Source organism: Electrona antarctica, assembly GCF_951216825.1.
Source record: "Electrona antarctica genome assembly, chromosome: 12".
In the NCBI taxonomy this organism is placed as follows: domain Eukaryota; kingdom Metazoa; phylum Chordata; class Actinopteri; order Myctophiformes; family Myctophidae; genus Electrona; species Electrona antarctica.
The window spans coordinates 12,590,880-12,612,378 of record NC_136793.1 but is presented as its reverse complement, the minus strand read 5'-3'; the positions used below and the strand labels follow the sequence as shown (position 1 = coordinate 12,612,378).

Genomic DNA, 21,499 nt, shown 5'->3' with positions numbered 1-21,499 from the left:
GAAGGGTTCCAACTTCCAAAGTCCTACACCGGAGAAATTGTTAAGGGTAAAAAAAAAACAGAAACAGAAAAGACGCCACACTACAAACACTACACTGACTGACTGGCTGCCACAGCAAAACAAGATAGACGCACGGAACGGACGGACGGACTTGTAGTATAACAGAACATAGCATTATTATAATTATTATGACTTCCAGTAAAGTAGAGATCCCCGGCGGAGTGAAGAGTGACCCCGCTGCGCTCATGGCACAGCTCCACCTCATGCCCCAGCCGGTGCCCAACGCGGAGATCCAGTACACCAAGGTAAGTTTCATTAGAACATGTTTTAAGTTATTTCCAAAAGTAGGCTATCCCCATGGAGCTCGTGTAGCCTACAAGTGGAACCAAATGGACCCTCACGGGTCCATTTGGTTCCACTTGTAGGCTACACGAGCTCCGAGATAAGGACCTGCTATGATGATGGAAGCCTGAGGGTTTCCTGGCCCCACTTTTTGGGAACCGCACTGATCTTTTTTGCTTTGAATCTAATATATTATGACATGCATGGACATGCATGTCCAATCTGTCGATCCGATCCCCCAAAAATGTGATCTGTGCCAGACAGTCAGTGCTGCTGAAATCGTATACAAAGCCCAGGTGCGGTGCAATGGGTGTATCATGCGCCTGTTACGCACAGCAGCACAGGTGATACACTTTGGTAGGTTTTTTAGCGCGTGTGTGTGTGTGTGTGTGTGTGTGTGTGTGTGTGTGTGTGTTTAACACACTGTGTTAGTGTGTACCTGTAAGCATGATGAGCCTGTCGGGGTGTTTTCGCTTAGAATCTTATCTCAGATATAGGCTATTTTCCATCGGCGTAAAGCATGGTCTTTGAATGATTGAGAGGTTTTCTTCCATGACTTAGAAATAGGTGGAATTCAGTCTATCAAGTTGCAGTGCATATCAACTAAAGACGCATATTTTACTATATATATATATATATATATATATATATATATCATTTTTTAACTGTTGGAATGAATAGGCTATTCTCTCCATTTGGCAGTTAAAAAAAGGCATTTTCAGAAAAACAGCTTTGTTCACATGCACTCATTAGCCACATAAAGCCCTATTTAAAGTGAAAATAGCAGATCTGTAAGTGTAAGATTATTATTTATTTATTTTTAGCTTAATTTTCTATTCATAGGGTGTGTCGTACGTACGTAGCTTGATTGTGTGTCATGACTAAGAGAAATATGGTTTTAATCACAAAGCATGACGTCAGCACGCTCATCAGCGCCATCAAGCGGATTGCAGACGACGTCAAGACCACCAAAGAGGTCAAAGGTAAGACCCTCCCCGTTTGTATTTGGAATTATTAAGTGATGCTATACAATTGTACTATAGAGGGTATGCGTGTGACATCATCATCATACCCGGAAGTTATGCGGGAATGCCTACTGAGTGGCAAAAAGCTACTTTCTGGCCTTGACAGCCTATACATCCAAAGTCCTATTTGATTGCATTAAATTACTTTAAACAACATTAAATTCACTTTGTCACTCACTTTGCCACTTGATTTGCCACTCGATCTGCCATTCACTTTATGCTAAGGCTGTCCCCGAACATTCGGGGGTTCGAACGTTCCCTCGTTAGGATTGGCACTCGAATCTTAATTAATGGGCTTGAACCCATTAAATAACTCGAAAATATATCTTGGCGAGAATGCGATATGCATAATAAGAGTACTATGTTCATTAATTAACTGTTATTAAGGCTGTTGGAAATATCTTGTCTTATTATTAATACTATTTTGGATTTATATAGGCTTTTATAAGATTTAGATGTTATTAATAATGGTGCTTAAATCCTTCCCAGGGACACGTTGTGAACTTAAGCCATATTTCACTGATAGTCTGTATGCAATGTCGCCACCCCATAGGATCTATTTATGAATTGCAGCCTGGTTAAAAGCGGAGGTTCGGAGCTCGAAGGTTATTTTTTAAATGAATTAGAAACGAATGGTTCGGATGTTCGCTCGAAAATGCCTGCCGAAGTTCGAGTCCTAAAAACAGGGCTAGGGTGCAGCCTTACTTTATGCATGATGTTTGTTTGTCTTGTTTTGTATTGTAATGTATTGTCATGACTGTAAAGATTTGTTTAAAAAAAAAGGGAAAAAAACTGCACTTCCGCTTGACTTCCAGCCTTCATTGGAGACACGTCGCTCCAATGAACTGCAGCGGCCAATGAGGCATCTCTCCTAGCACTTTGAGAAGCACTGCTTTATGTCACTGGAATATCCAACTGTCCACCTGGAGACATTCATATTTGTGCCCAATTTCCCTTTTCTCCTCCAGAGAGAGAATTATTCCCAAAGAGAATAGCTGAGTTGGACAAATGTCACCACCTCGTCACAAACTATAATCCGGAATTAGATCAAGAACATCCCGTGAGTATATAAAATGTCTCTTTCTTATGTTCGCTCGGAAATTCAGGGTTGGGGTCCAGTTCTAATATGATTATTTTGGGGGGTCCCCAGTCGGAGTGCCTGCTCAGCAGAGAGCAGGATTTGGGAGGAATAGACCACATCAGAATGTTTTAAACAGACATGTAGAGCAGGTATTTATGGGTAGAATCTCTATGGATATTTACTCAATATAAAATAAAGTGTCCAGAACATTAGCTATGTCTAGTTTGTCAACCTGAAGATAAAAATAATGTATTTCTAATAGTAAAAATAGTGTCCCGTTTGTCTAGAAATGGGGTTATTGAATACTGCTCCAATGCAAACACCAGAGTTTTCAACCTGTAAATACATTTTTGGTTGTGGTGATTTCCTGATGATTCATTTGGTTTATAGCGTGTTCCTCCACATATGTGTCCAAATTTGACTGAAGAACTGCCATTGGATTTTTTAGAATTTTCGTTTTTTCATGTCATATGAAAGCAGGGAATCATAGCTTCAAATTGACATATTGGTTGTTCAGTTTGACCCACCAGTTTTGGAGATATGGCGTATATATATAGAGTAATGTCTTGCAGAAAACAGCGAGTTGAGAAAGGCTTGAAAGGTTCACTTCTGTGGACTCTAACATTACACCTAGATTATGTTATACACTGGTGAAACTCCTCACTGTCTATCAGTGGACATGTGGTTGTCTAGACCAGGGGTTCTCGACGTTTCTAGCTGGGGACCCTCGAAAATGCTTTGGCCATGTCTCACGCCCCCCGCCCCCCTCCCCACCCCAATACAAATTGGCCGCTACAATAACTTTAATAATAGAGAAAATACATCATAAATAAATACTGAAACCCGATATAATCATTATGGAAAATTGCATGCACTATGTGTACTATGTAAAGTATTATTATCCCTTTTTGAGGGGCTCTACACATACAGATTTGTGGCGTGACCCCATTGTTTATCCATTGTGGACAGGGCTTCACAGACATTGTCTACAGAAAGAGGCGGGAGATGATTGGAGAGATTGCCTTCAGATACAGATAGTAAGACACTATAATCTCTTCACACTCAACCTCATGCCCCTGGCGCTCCTTACTTATTAGTGCTGCCTATTCAGATACATACTAGATAATGTCATTCAGATGCTGTCCGTTTGTTATTTGGAATGCAGGGGACACATTTCACACAATATAAATAAATGTATAGTGACAAATACTCCCAAAACAATTCAATGTAAGTTACTTTGTAATTTTAATTTTGAATAATTGAGTAATTTTAAAAGCATGTATACTTTTTAATATTGAGTACTGCAGTACTTTGAATGAGCACTTGTAGTTGTAGTAATATTTAACTCGAGTACTGTTGTTGAGTACGTAGTCCACCACTAGTCTAGTTGTTGTCTGGTCTAGTGACTAGTGACTAGTGACTAGACATAACCTGAGGATTTACTAAAAGTGTGCTTGTCTGCTCTTGTCCTCAGCGGGGAGATCATTCCCAAACTGGAGTACACAGAAGAGGAGATAAGCACTTGGTACTTGATTTATGAGATTTATTATGTATCCTTCTGCTTGTGTGTTTACATAATTAACGTTTAGTACAATTCCACTATTGTTTAATAATTATATTGTGTGGTAGCTCTCCCCCCTCCCTCTCTCTCTCTCTCTCTCAAATTGGCCGTATATACTGTATATATATATATACAGTATATATATATATATATATATATATATATATATAGATATATATATATATGTATATATATATGGGTCAGTGACACAATGGGATTGGCAAAGATGTTATGTTAAATCTTATGTTACGGGCAATTTGTTTTTTCCCCATGTGGCGCCAATTTATTCCTCAATGAGTCAGCTTCATAAGCTTCTTTGTTACACACATGCTTGTGAGTCATGGCAATATGATTTGGCCTCCATGGTTATTTTGATAAATTAGTTACAGGTGGAGGGTGCTATTAAAGCAATCTAGACATCAGCTTTAGATCATCTAAGTGCAAAATGTCAGCGAGGGTGCAGTGATTGAATGGATTGCCACTCAGTGTAGCAAATGGTGGTGTTGTTTTGCTTTGGGAAAAAATAATCACAGATTTGTTTTTTAAAGAGTTGTGAAATAAACCACTGCTCATCCGTTAACTAAAAAATCACACGCGTGTGAAGTAAGTGGTGCAACTCCGTTTGGGTTGTGTGGATGTAGCATTAAAAGGGTTTGAGCATGTGTCATCACTTAAAAGACACATTGACACCTAGCTGTATCCAACATTCCAATGTCTAGATTGACATCAAGCAATCAGACGCTGTACTCACTCAATTATTACATAATCGCCTAATCACAATTATTTATTTGAGATAATTACAATTATTTTTGCATTAATTGTCAATCGTTTCAAAAAATTTAAGATTTTTCAAAAATAGCAGAATTAGTAGATCAACTATTTCTGCTATTTTGTACATTTTTGGAAACAAAAACATTACAAATTATTAAATGTGTCAGTGATTTCTTTGTCATATCTGCACTGTGCAATTTCTGATTAAGAAGCCCAAAAGGCAAACAGAAATACAATTGTAAAGTTCCAATGTTCAATGCTAAAAACACAATTAAATCCAATCGTCAACTTAAATTTGTAATCGTGACAGCCCTACTACTCACTCACTCACTCACAAAATAACATAACATGCTTTTTAGTACGTTCAAATCATTTCTGCAATCTGTAATCCTCATGAATGGATTGCGCGGTTGTGTTGTGCAGGAGAACGGTGTACAACACCCTGAGGGATCTGTACAACATCCACGCCTGCACAGAGCACCTGGAGGCCTTCCGTCTGCTGGAGAGGCATGGTGTGTACAGCCCAGACAACATCCCTCAGCTGGAGGACGTCTCGCGCTTCCTCAAAGGTACATACTTGACGGCACACTTTGCTGTAATTTTACTCGTATTCTTTTGAATCGATTTAGTTGTAGTAATATTTTTAGTCATCTGAAATGTTTTTTATTTTGCCGGGCGTTGTAATGCCTGATTTATAGGTGTGTGCCGAAAATAGCTGATCTACTACTTGTACATCTGCTATTTTCGGAGCGCGGCACCCACGCGCAGCCAAGCATAAAATGACTTGTCTTCGTTTGACTGGATCTCTTGTCCACTAGTCCCTCCCTAACATTTTCATCTCATTTTAATTTCTTAACTGCATAGAGAAAACCCTATTCGGATGAATCCTTAGTTATAATGTCATGTTTAATTTTTCCCTTGATCACTAACTTCTCTCTCTCTCTCTCTCTCTCTCTCTCTCTCTCTCTCTCTCTCTCTCTCTCTCTCTCTCTCTTACACACACACACACACACACACACACACACACACACACACACACACACACACACACACACACACACACACACACACACACACACAGAGCGCACAGGGTTCCAGTTGCGTCCAGCCGCAGGTTTGATCTCGGCCAGGGATTTCCTGGCCAGTCTGGCGTTTCGGGTGTTCCAGTGCACGCAGTACATCCGTCATGCCTCCTCTCCCATGCACTCCCCAGAGCCGTGAGTACACTACAGTACATCCGCCATGCCTCCTCTCCCATGCACTCCCCAGAGCCATGAGTACACTACAGTACATCCGCCATGCACTCCCCAGAGCTGTGAATACACTACACACCACCCTCCTCTTCCTCATGCCTTCATCTCTTTCATCATCATCTTTACACTTTGGGCTGTTCTCCCCAATTAGGACAATCCTCTGTGCCACTCTCTCTATATATACTGTATCAAAGGCATAAAAAGCCCAGAAAATATATTTAGGACCCCCATAACTCTGAAAGTTACAGACCTGTAAGGGTCCATTTAGTTCCGTGTGTACTCTCTCAGAGTTATAGATCTGTAAGGGTCTATGTCGCACCCCCTCAAGGAATGCTGAGGGTAACTGGTCACCACTTTGAGGACCAATCCTCTGTGCGCTCCATCAAGTCACATCACGCTGTAAAAACCACAGGAGGCACAAGGGGGCGCCAGAGGGGCCAATTGAAAATATGAACCAGGAAAGCATCTATGTCATTTTAGATTTTAGCTATATAGACCAATTATTTGTTTACAAACATTGGGACTGGGCACAGGGTGACTGTTTCATGTAATCAATTCCCAACAGATCTCCAAGCCTGTTGTTTTGAGGAGCACTGGTTTCAGTCCATTCAACCTCCTCTTGTGTGTTGACTAGTGAGGTGCACCCTAGGACAGGGGTTCTCAACCCGTGGGTCGCGACCCCTCGGGGGGTCGCCAAATTATTTTGGGGGGTCCCAAATTATTTTCAAAAAAAAAAAAAAAAAAAGAATCTTTTTGCAACTGAATGGCTGGAAAGTGGAAATGAAGAGTTTACATATAGTACACATAGTACATGCATACACCTTCCCTAATGATTATATCTGGTTTCAGTATTTATTTATGGTGTATTGTCTCTTTTATTAAGGTTATTGTAGCAGTCAATTTATATTGGGGGTCGGGAGGGGGCGGGGCGGGGTCCCGAGACATTGCCAAAGCATTACCGGGGGTCCCCGGCCAAAAACGTTGAGAACCCCTGCCCTAGGAGACATTTATACTTCATTGCGCAACAGTAGAGAACAGCTGATATACAAGCTCACATCGCGTCGCGGACGTGACTGTTGTGAGCTTAGAGGTCTGCAACTTCTTTGAATTGCTATTATTGTTCACACACAACAGAAACCAATGGATTATATATTTCAAGAGTGAGAGATCACAATAAAAATCATAATCATTCTTCCTCCACACTGGGAGGAAAACAGCATCAGAAAGTTTGATGAGACATGTTTTTACATGAGCTAGAACCTTTCCATTGCATCTTAGTGGTGTTCTTGTGCTGCCGGCATGCGCGCGCATGCTGTTGCTTATCAGTGTGACGTCGTCTGGCGTCTATAGCGATATGTTGTTTTTTGTGTTTTTAAATTGGATTTAGATGATATTTGTAGAGTTGGCCTGACACAGCACACATGCACGTGCAAGCACGTTTTGTTTTGTTAGTTTTCCAAGACAGATATTTCTAGGTCTGCTATGCTCTAAATCCGATCATGCTGCTCTTCAGATGTTCTCTGTCTCTGTTGCTTTATCTTCTCATCTCATCTGGGGCCATAATGTTGTTGTGGTGTGTCTCTCTCTCTCTCTCTCTCTCTCTCTCTCTCTCTCTCTGTAGAGACTGTGTCCATGAGCTTTTGGGCCATGTGCCCATGCTGGCAGACAGAACCTTCGCCCAGTTTTTACAGGTGAGTACTCACATTCCTCTTACTGCAGTGTAGAAATACTCCGTTACAAGTAAAAGTCCGGAATTCAATATTGACTTGAGTAAAAGTACAAAAGTATTGGCATCAAAATGTACTTAAAGCAGAATGTCCCATTTCAAGTTTTCAAATGTATACAAATCTTTTGAAAATAGCAGATCTACAAGCTCACAATGCATCAAATCACTATGAAAGCTTGTCGATCTGCTATATTCAAATGGCTGATAGGGTTGAAGTGGTTAATGTTTGTTTTGTAATAATAATCACAATCTACAAAGTTAACTAGTAAAGTTTTCAATTAAATGTAGTGGAGTAAAAAGTACAATATTTGTATCTGAGATGTAGTGGAGTATAAGTAGGCCTATTGGAAATTGGAAATACTCAAGTAAATTCCTCCAAATTGTACTTAAGTATCGTACTTAGGTAACTTTCCACCACTCGCTACATCCAACATTTCACTCTTTTCTTGCCGCTCCGTGCACTTGTTATGATGAAGTTGATATGATGAGAGCCAGGTGTGTGATAACGTCTGCCAAATGTGTGTTGTAGAACATCGGACTGGCATCGCTGGGCGCTTCAGAGGAAGATATTAAGAAGCTGTCCACAGTGAGTGGCTATCCTTTCCAATTTGATGCTGTATTTCTGTTTAGTAAAATCCTCTGTTCATTTTCCCATTTGTAATGTTATATCCTCAGAGTTAAAGGTGCTGTAAAAGTTATATGTTATGTCAAAACAAGTGTTAAATAGCTCTACATTAACATAGCAATCACATTATAGACTCTATAACTATTACTGAATAATCACTCTAGTCTAAAGTGTACTACTAGAGTGTTTGCTCAGTAACAGTTTCTTGTCTCTCCAGCTTTTAAACAGAAAATACATTTTCAGGTTGGGGTAAAAATTGTATCCAATCAATCAATCCAATCAATCCAATCCAATAAATTAACCCAATCCAAGCCATCCGCGAAATATCTCGAGGAAAGCTATTATTACCATCTGGGCCATCCACAACAAACACGAGATTTCTTTAAAAAATATAATAAAACATTAATTGCCCAGGGTTATTTAATCCATTAAATCAGTGGGCCCAGCGATTTATAGCAGCGGAGCACTTTTACCGACGGATTGGATGTTATCCCGGATGTGGATGTAGCAGCTAAATGTAGCCAAAACACTCTAAAGGCGATCGACAACAACGGGAGGTATGATTAAATCTACCGCTACTAGCATCTGGACCACGGTGGGCCATCTAACACATGATCTTTTCTTAGAATTAGACATTATGATTTAGATCACGAGTTATGAACTGTTCTCTCGCCTAACTGGATGAAATTGGTGTCCCACCAGAAAATGTATTTTCTACTTTTCCTAAAGAGCTGGAGAGAAGGGGAAACCCCTGGTACTGAAGAAACACTATAGCAATGATTACTTTTTAAAAGTAAAGTGAAATCAGCTAACTTAATGTTTACATGTCTGATTGTCCCTCAGCTGTTCTGGTTCACGGTGGAGTTTGGCCTGTGCAAGCAGAACGGCCAGGTGAAGGCGTACGGAGCTGGACTGCTCTCCTCATTTGGGGAGCTCGAGGTACGTACAGTCCAGTGCCCAACACGTTTTCTCTTTTCGTCCTGTGATTTTATCTCTCTGTCCGGAACATTAAAAGGAGAGCGCTTCACCCACTTTCTTTTCTTTTTCTTAATTCAAAGTTTTCCCAATCCATTTTCAAATTGATCTTCAAATTGGTCCGTTCAGTTCAGTAATAGTCCAGTTCAGTAATAGCTGCCTATCAGTGACATCATGGACGGGGATTCCAAGCTAATAGAAACAACAGCCTTTCATAGTCATTTGGAAAGTTAGCAGGCTGAAATAGAAGCCATTTTAATAATAATAATAATAAAACAAGGTTTGAAACCTCAAAATTAACAAAGCTGCCTACCGATAATGTCACTGGTCGGTGGGTTTTTGAACCTGTCCTCAGGCCTCTTCTGAGACACAGAGCGAAAATGGGTGAAGTGGAACTTTGAATCTTTTTCTCTTTGCCTCTCTTTGTCTTTGACAGCACGCCCTGTCCGATGAGCCTGAGAGGAGGGAGTTTGACCCTGAGGCGGCTGCGGTGCAGCCTTACCAGGATCAGGAATACAACAGTGTCTACTTTGTTTCTGAGAGCTTTGCAGACGCCAAGGAGAAACTCAGGTACACGGTGCACATTGACGCTTGCACACGCATGCACATACCACCTAGACTCTCTCTCACATGCACGCACACATACCACCTGTCCTAGACTCTCTCACACGCACGCACACATACACAGACACGCACGCACAGCCTTTGTGGATGTAAGAGGTCAGACAGGATTCAAGATCCAGGTTTCTGACACGGGGAACCCAAACATCTACTGGTCGTCTAAAGGGGGAATTTCCCCCCGGCTAAGACAAATATTTGGGTTTACAAGAAGGTTTCAGAGAGTTTGCCGGTAATGCACTCGAGCAGAGAATCCTGTAGGTTGACCGACTTATACGTTTTTGTTTTTAACGTTACGTCCGGCGGTTGGGTTGCGGTTTTCGCCTCATTCCGTTTGTCTCTTTGTTTGGCTGCCTGTAACTGCTTAAAAACCTCATATACTGCGTATAGTTGCCCCCCCCCCCCCCCCCCCCCCCCCCAGGGTTGTGCTAGGTCCACCCCCCCCCCACATAGAAATCTCTTCACCAAAATCTACAAACTCACTTGTAGCCTATTTGAGTTCTCTTGTGTTGCTACGCGTGTCAAACAGACCAGCAGTTCCCAAACATGTTAGCTCGAGACCTAAAAGAGAAATTTCAACTTTAGCATGGGACCCAAACTAGTGAAGAAAGCAGATCTACAAGCGCGCAACCCGTCGCTTTGTGATGCATTCTGAGCTTGTAAATCGACTATTTTCGCTACTTATTAAACATTTGTTTTCTAGAGTTTCAGAGTTTTTAATACAGGTGAACAGAGAACGCTTCACAAACATACACTAACATCATGTGACAATAAACAACGACCTGACAAGGACTGACTGGGGAACAGGGATGATTACAAATGAGATACATCTGGGGAAGACATGAACAATTTAACATAGAACTATATGAAAACTAGAACATGAACATAACACAGTCATAGACAATACAAGACCTAGACAAGACAGGCAAAATCTGTGACAAGACTGGCACAGTAGACTGTGCTACTTTAATGCTATAGGGTTTTAGTGTGAACGGATTTGCTCTCTGACTGTGCATGCATGTCTCTCATGGAATTAAAATGTCATGCTGATTCTATATCATGTATAGTGAAATGTGCTGTCGGGCTGTAGGTGTGGCCACTAACACAATGATTGAGATTTATAAAGACCAGAATCATGTGAACATTTGACTTAACGTTTGACATTTCCGTCCTTGTGTGTGCAGTTTGCGCACAGTGTTATTTAAGCATTTTTATGAGCAGTCTTCGTGCCGTCGCTAAAAGGCCTAATTAACAATTAGGTTCTAATTAACAAACTTTCTCCAGGCCATGCATATGATAATTGAGGCCATGCATTTGTATGATAATTTGTTTTTTGGAGGCTGCATGCTAAATCTAAGTACTTCCCCCTGAAAGATGCATATAAGCACGGGTGCTTACGGTGCTTTTTCAATATGCTAAGCCTGACCACACCTGAAACCATGGCTCTGCCATGATGAAAAGAATATTCAGTTTCAGTATGCTAAACTTGACCACCAGTGTCGATTTTGGGAAAAAAATTGCCATGATGACTAATACTATAAGACTAAATAGTAAATACTGACAATTTCATCAACAAATAAAAACTAGACTCAAATCTTAGGGGGGGACTAGTGGAGAAGAGATCATGAAAAGTCTAAAATCTCCATTTACAACGCATCAAGGCCCACCAAAATGCTTTTTTGTAGATTTAGTCTACTAAAATTGTATGATATTTAGTCAACTAAAATTAGACTAACACTAAAATATTTCACGTGACTAAAACTAAATTACATTTTATTCAAAAGACTATGACTAAAACTAAATCAAACCGTTCTCCGACAGGACATACTTGGCTGGCATCAAGCGACCATTCTCCGTGAGGTTCGATCCGTACACGTGCAGCATCGAGGTCCTGGACAACCCCCTGAAGATCCGAGGAGGCCTGGAGTATGTGAAGGATCAGGATGAGCTCAAGACTCTGGCGGACTGGGGTGTACATCCATAAGTTATATTTTGTCAATGCCAAGTTGTTCAATTAAGCAATATTACATGGGGGCGCCTGCTGGCCTAGCGGTCCAGGCGCATGCCACATATAGGCTCTGATCTGACGCGTCGTGTGTTCGAGTCCCGTTTATGACAACCCTTTCTGCATCTTTCCTGTCCATCTTTACTTCAACTATCAATAAAGGCAGAAAAGCCAAAAACAAATCTTTAAAGAAAAAAGCAATATTACACGACAGGGTGTGCGTTACCGTCATTAATTGCACACCTGCGTTGCTGGTTGCTGCAGGAAGGAGCCGATAGGCAAGTTCCGTAAGCAGCACAGAAGAGCGTATGTCTGATTATGGCAATGTGTGTATGTATGTCTGTATGACTGAGTACGGATTTTTTTAATTTTTGCGTTACATCCAGAGGTCGAACATTCTATTAACTCAACAACCGTGCTTGACTCCAAAGCCACCGCTCACTTCACATTGGTGTGATTTTTCTGTTTTGATTAGGTGATGCTGGTTTGAAGCAGGGTATTTCAACCAATCAGATTGCTTCCTCGAAACTATATCTGTGGTATAATCGGGAGTTATTTCATTTGTATTTAAGTTTATTTTGTTTTGAGTACTGGAGTTTAAATGCTGGCCACAGAAATGACCAGCTGCTTCAGATTGGCTCATAAGGAGCTGGGTAATTGGACTGCACCATGTTCCCTTTGCATATGGGATGGGCAGGGGTTTATGTTTGCATGTATTATTAAGATTTTTGAATAAATGCATTTTTGATATTTCAGTTTCATTGTATTTTCTTGAAACTCACACTTGTGTTGTGTGAGGGGGAGGGGCGCATTCGACTGCGCCCCTCCCCCTCATACAACACAATGTTGTGTCAAACCATGTGACCTCCATTGGAAATGCATTGGGCAGCCATGACACTACACAACATTCATCCAACAAGCATACAGCAATGCAGTAAAGGTCTGAGTGAGGCCTTACATGTGAAAGTCCAGAATTCAAAATGTACTTGAGGAAAAGTAGGCCTACAAAAGTATTGCCATCAAAATGTAGTTAAAGTACCAAAAGTAAAAGTAGCCTATACCCTATTTTTCCTATTTTTGAAAATAGCAGATCTACAAGCTCACATGCATCGCATCGTGACTCCTTTTGAGCTTGTACATTTTCAAATGGCCGAAATGTCTAGGGCTGAAGTAGTTAATTAATGTATGTTTTGTCATAATAATCAAAATCTACAAATAACAGAAGTTTTCAAATAATTGTAGTGGAGTAAAATGTCAATATTTGCCTCTGAAATGTAATGGAGTAGAAGTAAAAGTAGTGAAAATTGGAAATACTCCAGTAAAGTAAAAGTACCTAAAATGTTGTCCACACTATGGGGGCGGGCTCTCCACGGCTCGGGGCGAGCCGTCATCACTTTTCGAAATTCTGTGGCGAGCCGTCTTCACTTTTCGAAATTCTGTGGCGAGCCGTCTTCACTTTTCGTGAGGGCGAGTTGGAAAAGGGGCGAGTCGACCTGGTACCACCTTTCTTATGACAGTCTCTTGTAACTTAGGGCTGTATTTTGCGTGTCTTAAGTACCAGGTCTTATTACATAACTTAAGACCTGGAGGCGTGGTTAATGCTCTTTGGCCACTCAGAATAGCCAAATGGCATTGATCACGCCTCCAGTTATGTAATAAGACCTGGTACTTAAGACACGCAAAATACAGCCCCTGGTCTCTTTGTGTGACCAGTGCAAACGGAGCTGCTGCATCCTGCTGCTGCTAGCTGCTTGTGGCTTGATTGCTTACACAAAAAACCTGTGTACCCAATTTACATGAGCAGACCAAAGGAGACACGGAACGTGACTTTGACTCTTCAAAATAAAAGCATTACAACAACTTGACACAAATACATGAAATAATGTTTTAAACGTAAATGTGACTTAATTATGACCTTTTAGGAATAAAGCAAACTATATCACCTATAGTGGCAACAGTTACAATATGAATGTGTTTAAATGCCAGTGTAGCTGGTTCACACACACACACACACACACACACACACACACACACACACACACACACACACACACACACACACACACACACACACACACACACACACACACACACACACACACACACACACACACACACACACACACACACACACACACACACACAATGCAGCAGGCATTAGACAACCTGACAGCCACCAACCTGGCAACCCTGAATGAGCCAATCAGCTGTCAGTCTCTGGTGTGTGTGTGTGAGAGAGAGAGAGTTCTCACAAGTACTGTTAAAAAGAACTCTACCCTAACGTCACTAAAAAGTACATTAAACACTTTTTCCTTTCCAAAACAAACACAACGTACATTATGACAATATTTCACCCTTTGCATTGGTAAAATAGACTTTCTTTTTTTTCCTTCCCTTCCAAAAAAACAAAAAGATAAAATTACCCAAAATGCATGGTTAAGAGTATTCCACGATGGCTCAGTGGTTTGGGCAGCTTTCTACGGTGCCTGCCAGAGGACGCTGGTTCGAGTCAAGATTCGGGACCTCGGACCAAGGACTAAGGATCCAGAATAAATAAATCAAAATAAATCACTCTTTACCTTTTATTCAACAAGTCAAAAGTCAAGACAAGGACTAAGGACTAAGGACTAAGGATAAATCAATCCCGGCCCCTCCATAGGGCCGGGGGTCCGCCGGGGGTCCGCGGAGGGGGTCCGCCGGGGGTCCGCGGAGGGGGTCCGCCGGGGGTCCGCGGAGGGGGTCCGTGGGGGTCCCCGGCCCTATCTCGGCCGTCCCTTGTCCGTTTCGGATGGGGGGAATCTCGTTCGAACTCGTTCGCTCCCGGGGCTCTCGCTGGCAATAGTTGGAAATGTCACGTCCACCAAGGGGAAACCTTGACCAGGCTATGGTGAGTATGCCAGTATGGCCACTATATGCGTGAGCAGCAGTGCTCCGTTCACGTTTGTTTATTATATTAGTGCTGTCTGCCGTGATACCTGGCTTAATATGGTCAATACTGAATCAGTCTAAAATATGCTTTGGCGCCCCCCCCCCCCCACCCACCTCTTGCTATAGACAGACATGACTTGACATGACATGACATGATGTGTGTCAAACAATTGTCACACATGGATGGATGATTATCCTTGTTTATTTATTTATTTCCGGGGGGAATGAATGAATGAATGAATGAATGAATGAATGAATGAATAAATAAATAAATAAATAAATAAATAAATAAATAAATAAATAAATAAATAAATAAATAAATAAATAAATAAATAAATAAATTAATTAATTAATTAATTAATTAATTAATTAATTAATTAAATGGATGGATGGATGGATGGATGGATGGATGGATGATGGATGGATGGATCATATTTCCGGGGGCATTTCACACACCTCACATTTTGCTTATGCAAATTAGTGGGCTGCGTCCCACCTGCTTTGTGGGTGTGGTTTCGACTACTTTGTGGGAGTGGCTTATGCAAATGAAGGGGCGTGGTTCCGGCTAGTTTGTGGGAGTGGCGTGGTATGCAAATGAAGGGGTGTGGTTCCGGCTACTTTGTGGGTTTGGCTTATGCAAATGAAGGTGCGTGGTATGCAAATGAAGGGCACTTTCGGCTACTTTGTGGGATTGGCTTATGCAAATGAAGGGGAGTGGTATGCAAATGAAGGGGCGTGGTATGCAAATGAAGGGGCATGGTATGCAAATGAAGGGGCATGGTATGCAAATGCAGGGGAGCGGTATGCAAATGAAGGGCGTGTTTCGGCTACTTTAGTGGATTGGCTTATGCAAGTGAAGGGGAGTGGTATGCAAATGAAGGGGCATGGTTCCGGCTACTTTGTGGGATTAGTTTATGCAAATGAAGGGCGTGTTTCGGCTACTTTGTGGGATTGGCTTATGCAAATGAAGGGGAGTGGTATGCAAATGAAGGGGCGTGGTATGCAAATGAAGGGGCATGGTTCCGGCTACTTTGTGGAATTAGTTTATGCAAATGAAGGTGCGTGGTATGCAAATGAAGGGGAGTGGTATGAAAATGAAGGGGCATGGTTCCGGCTACTTTGTGGGATTAGTTTATGCAAATGAAGGGGCGTGGTATGCAAATGAAGGGGCATGGTTCCGGCTACTTTGTGGGATTAGTTTATGCAAATGAAGGGCGTGTTTCGGCTACTTTGTGGAATTAGTTTATGCAAATGAAGGTGCGTGGTATGCAAATGAAGGGGCGTGGTATACAAATGAAGGGGCATGGTTCCGGCTACTTTGTGGGATTAGTTTATGCAAATGAAGGTGCGTGGTATGCAAATGAAGGGGAGTGGTATGCAAATGAAGGGGCATGGTATGCAAATGAAGGGGAGTGGTATGCAAATTAAGGGGCATGGTTCCGATGGTTCCGGCTACTTTGTGGAATTAGTTTATGCAAATGAAGATGCGTGGTATGCAAATGAAGGGGAGTGGTATGCAAATGAAGGGGCATGGTATGCAAATGAAGGGGAGTGGTATGCAAATTAAGGGGCATGGTGCCAGCTACTTTGTGGGATTAGTTTATGCAAATGAAGGTGCGTGGTATGCAAATTAAGGGGAGTGGTATGCAAATAAAGGGGCATGGTATGCAAATGAAGGGGAGTGGTATGCAAATTAAGGGTAGTGGTGCCGGCTACTTTGTGGGAGTAGTTTATGCAAATGAAGGGGCGTGGTATGCAAATTAAGGGGAGTGGTTCCGGCTACTTTGTGGGAGTGCTTATGCAAATGAAGGTGCGTGGTATGCAAATGAAGGGGAGTGGTATGCAAATGAAGGGCATGTTTCGGCTACTTTGTGGGATTAGTTTATGCAAATGAAGGGGCGTGGTATGCAAATGAAGGGGCGTGTTATGCAAATGAAGGGGAGTGGTATGCAAATTAAGGGCATGTTTCGGCTACGTTGTGGGATTAGTTTATGCAAATGAAGGGGCGTGGTATGCAAATGAAGGGGAGTGGTATGCAAATTAAGGGGGGTTGTATGCAAATGAAGGGCATGTTTCGGCTACTTTGTTGGATTAGTTTATGCAAATGAAGGGGCGTGGTATGCAAATGAAGGTGCGTGGTATGCAAATGAAGGGGAGTGGTATGCAAATGAAGGGGCATGGTTCCGGCTACTTTGTGGGATTCGTTTATGCAAATGAAGGTGCGTGGTATGCAAATTAAGGGGCATGGTTCCGGCTACTTTGTGGGATTAGTTTATGCAAATGAAGGTGCGTCGTATGTAAATTAAGGGGCGTGGTATGCATATGAAGGGGAGTGGTATGCAAATGAAGGGGAGTGGTATGCAAATTAAGGGGCATGGTGCCGGCTACTTTGTGGAATTAGTTTATGCAAATGAAGGTGCGTGGTGCCGGCTACTTTGTGGGAGTAGTTTATGCAAATGAAGGGGAGTGGTATGCAAATGAAGGGGAGTGGTATGCAAATTAAGGGGCATGGTATGCAAATTAAGGGGAGTGGTTCCGGCTACTTTGTGGGAGTGCTTATGCAAATGAAGGTGCGTGGTATGCAAATGAAGGGGAGTGGTATGCAAATGAAGGGCATGTATCGGCTGCTTTGTGGGATTAGTTTATGCAAATGAATGGGCGTGGTATGCAAATGAAGGGGCGTGTTGTGCAAATTAAGGGGAGTGGTATGCAAATGAAGGGGAGTGGTATGCAAATGAAGGGGAGTGGTATGCAAATGAAGGGCGTGTTTCGGTTACTTTGTCGGCGTGGCTCATGTAAATGAAGGGGAGTGGTATGCAAATTAAGGGGAGTGGTATGCAAATTAAGGGCATGTTTCGGCTACTTTGTGGGATTAGTTTATGCAAATGAAGGGGCGTGGTATGCAAATGAAGGTGCGTGGTATGCAAATGAAGGGGCATGGTATGCAAATGAAGGGCGTGTTTCGGTTACTTTGTGGGCGTGGCTCATGTAAATGAAGGGGCGTGTGTCGGCTACTTGGCATAACCACGCGCCTTCATTTGCATACCACGCACCTTCATTTGCATACCACGCCCCTTCATTTGCATAAACTAATCCCACAAAGTAGCCGGAACCATGCCCCTTAATTTGCATACCATGCCCCTTAATTTGCATACCACTCCCCTTCATTTGCATACCACGCCCCTTCATTTGCATAAGATAATCCCACAAAGTAGCCGAAACATTCCCTTCATTTGCATACCACGCCCCTTCATTTGCATACCACGCCCCTTCATTTGCATAAGATAATCCCACAAAGTAGCCGAAACATGCCCTTCATTTGCATACCACGCCCCTTCATTTGCATACCATGCCCCTTCATTTGCATACCACGCCCCTCCATTTGCATACCACGCCCCTTCATTTGCATGCCACGCCCCTTCATTTGCATAAGATAATCCCACAAAGTAGCCGAAACATGCCTGTCGAGTTTATTCCGTGAGTGGGATCATTATAATATTAAGTGCCGGCCCAGCTTATATTTGTAACTTCATGTTGTGTCATTTATGTATAGAGTGTTGGTGCTATTATGAAGTTCACTGCCTATACAGTAAATACTCTGTGTTATATAAGAACAGAGATCCTCTTATCAACCAATTGCAGTATATCTCAGGGATGTAGATATTAATACAGCTAATTGGGGGGTAAATGTGTTACCAATGTGTTACTAATACTATATACCAGGAATGCGAGTTCATACTAGGACAGGACATGGTATGGGGATAGGAAGTGTCGGGTGACAGAGGAAGGGGCGAGCTATACCAGGGGGCACGATGTGTTCGTTCATTCCTACAGAAACAATGTAGCAAACGGGATGACGCGTTTAAGTAAGTCCTTTTAATGTGTTATATGTTCGTTAAATGCTCTAAATTCAGTCATAAATGATGCATCTATGCAGTCGCTATATCTGTGAATTAATAGTATGTATCTTGTGTTTCCCTTGTGTTCGCAGTTATTACCTAAACGCCACGGTCTCAGATTCCTTTGTTGTAATGATCATCATGCTATTGTATTAGATCTAACACGGGCCAGACAAGGCAAATAAGGCTTTATACTGTACACAAGTGTAGTAGAAGTATGTTTGTACGTGTGTGAGTGTGTTATGAGATAATAGTAATAAAATGGCCAAAATCAAGTGATTGTTTACGGGCATTATTGCAACGTCGAGGCTATGTGTGTTTGAGTAATATAAATGTTACCTTGGTGTGTGTTAAATCACAGTTACCAGACCTGTTTGTTATAACCCCTTTGCGGAGGGTCTGAATCAGTAATTAAGCAAAGCTATGAAACAGCAAAGTTTAGTTATATCCGTACAGTAATAATTAAATGCTCTGTAATTCACCAGAGTAATAATTAAATGTGGTGTAATTCACCATAGTAATAATTAACCGTGTGTAATCACCGGTGAGTAATAATTCATTGCGGTGTAACCCACCGACGTATTACTGAAGCAACGGTACTTAATTCACCGTAGCTATTCAAAGTAATACGAGCATTGTGTGATCCGCAATGCTAATGAAAGCCATTGGCCCGTGTTAGCTTAGCTGTTAGCTTAGCTACTACGTGATCAATGGTGGTTGTCTGCTGTTAGCGTGACGCTAGCTGTGAAGCAAGACAACGAGAGACGGCCATCCAGCGTTTGCGGAGCACCGCTGACCCGTCATCGATCGCCGTGTCCAAGGACCAGCGACCGAAACCCGTAGGCTGCCGGAGTAGCTGATATCTGCGGGAATCATCCGTTGCCGTATTGAGGTGACCTGAGTTAACTCGGGAAAGGATGCTAGTGGCGTGATCCTGCTGCTAAGGAGGTTGAGCCCTGGGTGCTAGGAAGCATCCGGTTTTGCCGACCTAAATAAAGAGTTTCAGTGCCCACATGAGTGCTTGTGCATTGGGGGGAATATCGCTGGGATTGTGTGTTGCAGAAAGGAACTGTGCATTGACTTTGGGGGGTATACCAGACCAAGCTAAATTGTAAACAAGCAAGCTAGCCACCTTCCCATTGACATTGCATTGTGCCTAGCAACCAACTAGCATTAGGCTAACGGTGGCTAACTGGCTGACTGACGCTAATGCTAAGCTAAAGGAGGGCTGACTGACGCTAATGCTAAGCTAAAGGAGGTTAACTCCAGTTGGATGTTGTTGGGGCTAGCCTAGCCAATGCTAACGCTAATAGCATAGGAATTGGGGCTACGCATTGTGTATGTTTCACAGCACGACTGGCCGCCAGAGAGGAACGCCGAACCGGCCATCTAAAAAGAGAGACAAGGTTGGTGGGGGGGGGCGAGCGAGTAGCCTCGTGTAACCATGGCAGCCTTAGATGCGTTAAAGAAAGCGCGCTCGGCGAGCCAAGGCGCGTTAACAAGGTTAACGACCAGAGCCAAAAGTACGGCTGCCCATAAGTCCGAAAGTGAACTTAAGGCTTTACTGAAAGACATGGATATAGGTTTTGATGAGCTTCTAACCTGTAGCACGGATTATAAAAGTGCACTGGAAGAGGCTGATGAAAACGCTATGGACATAGCTACCGTTAGTACGAGACTCAATGCCGCAAAGATATCCTATCTGTTGGCTCGGACAGAATTGCAGGAAAACTTATGGAAGCGGTTCATAGAAGAGTCTGTGCGGCGCGCCCTCAAGTGGGCGGCAGAGGCAGCAGACAGAGCGCGTCCTGCCCGTTACGAAGAACAGGATATTAACCTAAGTCTTATTTACGGGCTAGAGAGTGTAATCGAGCGATCATTAACAGACATGCAGACGTTACTAAACTCTTGGGAAGGTTGCATTTCTGACGAGAATTTGGCCAAGGTATTAGCTGAGATATATGCTTTGAAAGCACTTAAGAGTGCCAATCTCCAGGATTTAAAGCACAAAGGCGAAATAGTAATAGAAATGAAAGAGGAAATTAAACAAGAAAGTGTACCTCTCGCCGTTGACAATGGAGGAAAGAAGTCAGCCGGTAGCAAACTGGCTGCTCAGCCTATGAAATTACCCCAATTCAGTGGGGAACGCATGCAATACTTCAGATGGAAGAAACAGTGGCATAGGGTTTATGCACTCTTTGACAATCCTGGATGGGGTGATGACATGCGTTACCAGCTACTGATTGATTCCATTGATAAAAGGATAAATGATGAATTAAGGCTTGATTATTGCCAGACTTCAGATGAGGTCTACCAGAAATTAGAACTCCACTACGGAAACGTAGGACAGATTGTCAAGGAGATTATAATGAAGTTGGAAAGTGTGCCCGCTGTAAGCAGTGGCCAGCCAAAGGAGACATTACATCTTGTTAGATTAATAGAGCAATCGGTGCTGGATCTAGCGGATCTGAATGCTGGCGACGTCATTCAGAATCAGCTCGTCATTCACAATTTAGAGGCTAAATTGCCGCCAGAAATGCAAGAACGGTGGCTTGTGATGCGTTGTAATCCAAATAATAATATTGATAGCCAAAACAGGTTCCCGCATTTCATTGCCTTCTTACGCGAGCATACAAAGGTGCTCGTTGAACAAGAACAATTAAATGCAAAAGGCATAGGGACCAAACGAA

The 21,499-nt window shown here is 42.4% G+C and overlaps 1 protein-coding gene across 1 annotated transcript in view; it reads left to right on the top strand.

Moving 5' to 3' along the window:
• Nucleotides 1–188: 188 nt before the first annotated feature.
• LOC306934257 (tyrosine 3-monooxygenase-like) overlaps nt 189–21,499 on the top strand; it is a gene marked incomplete at its 5' end in the record, with an annotated part of 35,086 nt that continues 13,775 nt past the window's right edge. The window contains 12 exons of the mRNA XM_079516829.1: nt 189–305; nt 1,253–1,325; nt 2,336–2,427; nt 3,418–3,485; nt 3,923–3,973; nt 5,204–5,349; nt 5,862–5,997; nt 7,655–7,724; nt 8,289–8,345; nt 9,228–9,323; nt 9,796–9,929; nt 11,799–11,949. Coding sequence (XP_079372955.1) covers nt 189–305; nt 1,253–1,325; nt 2,336–2,427; nt 3,418–3,485; nt 3,923–3,973; nt 5,204–5,349; nt 5,862–5,997; nt 7,655–7,724; nt 8,289–8,345; nt 9,228–9,323; nt 9,796–9,929; nt 11,799–11,949 — 1,191 coding nt within the window. The remainder of the gene's footprint in view (nt 306–1,252; nt 1,326–2,335; nt 2,428–3,417; nt 3,486–3,922; nt 3,974–5,203; nt 5,350–5,861; nt 5,998–7,654; nt 7,725–8,288; nt 8,346–9,227; nt 9,324–9,795; nt 9,930–11,798; nt 11,950–21,499) is intronic.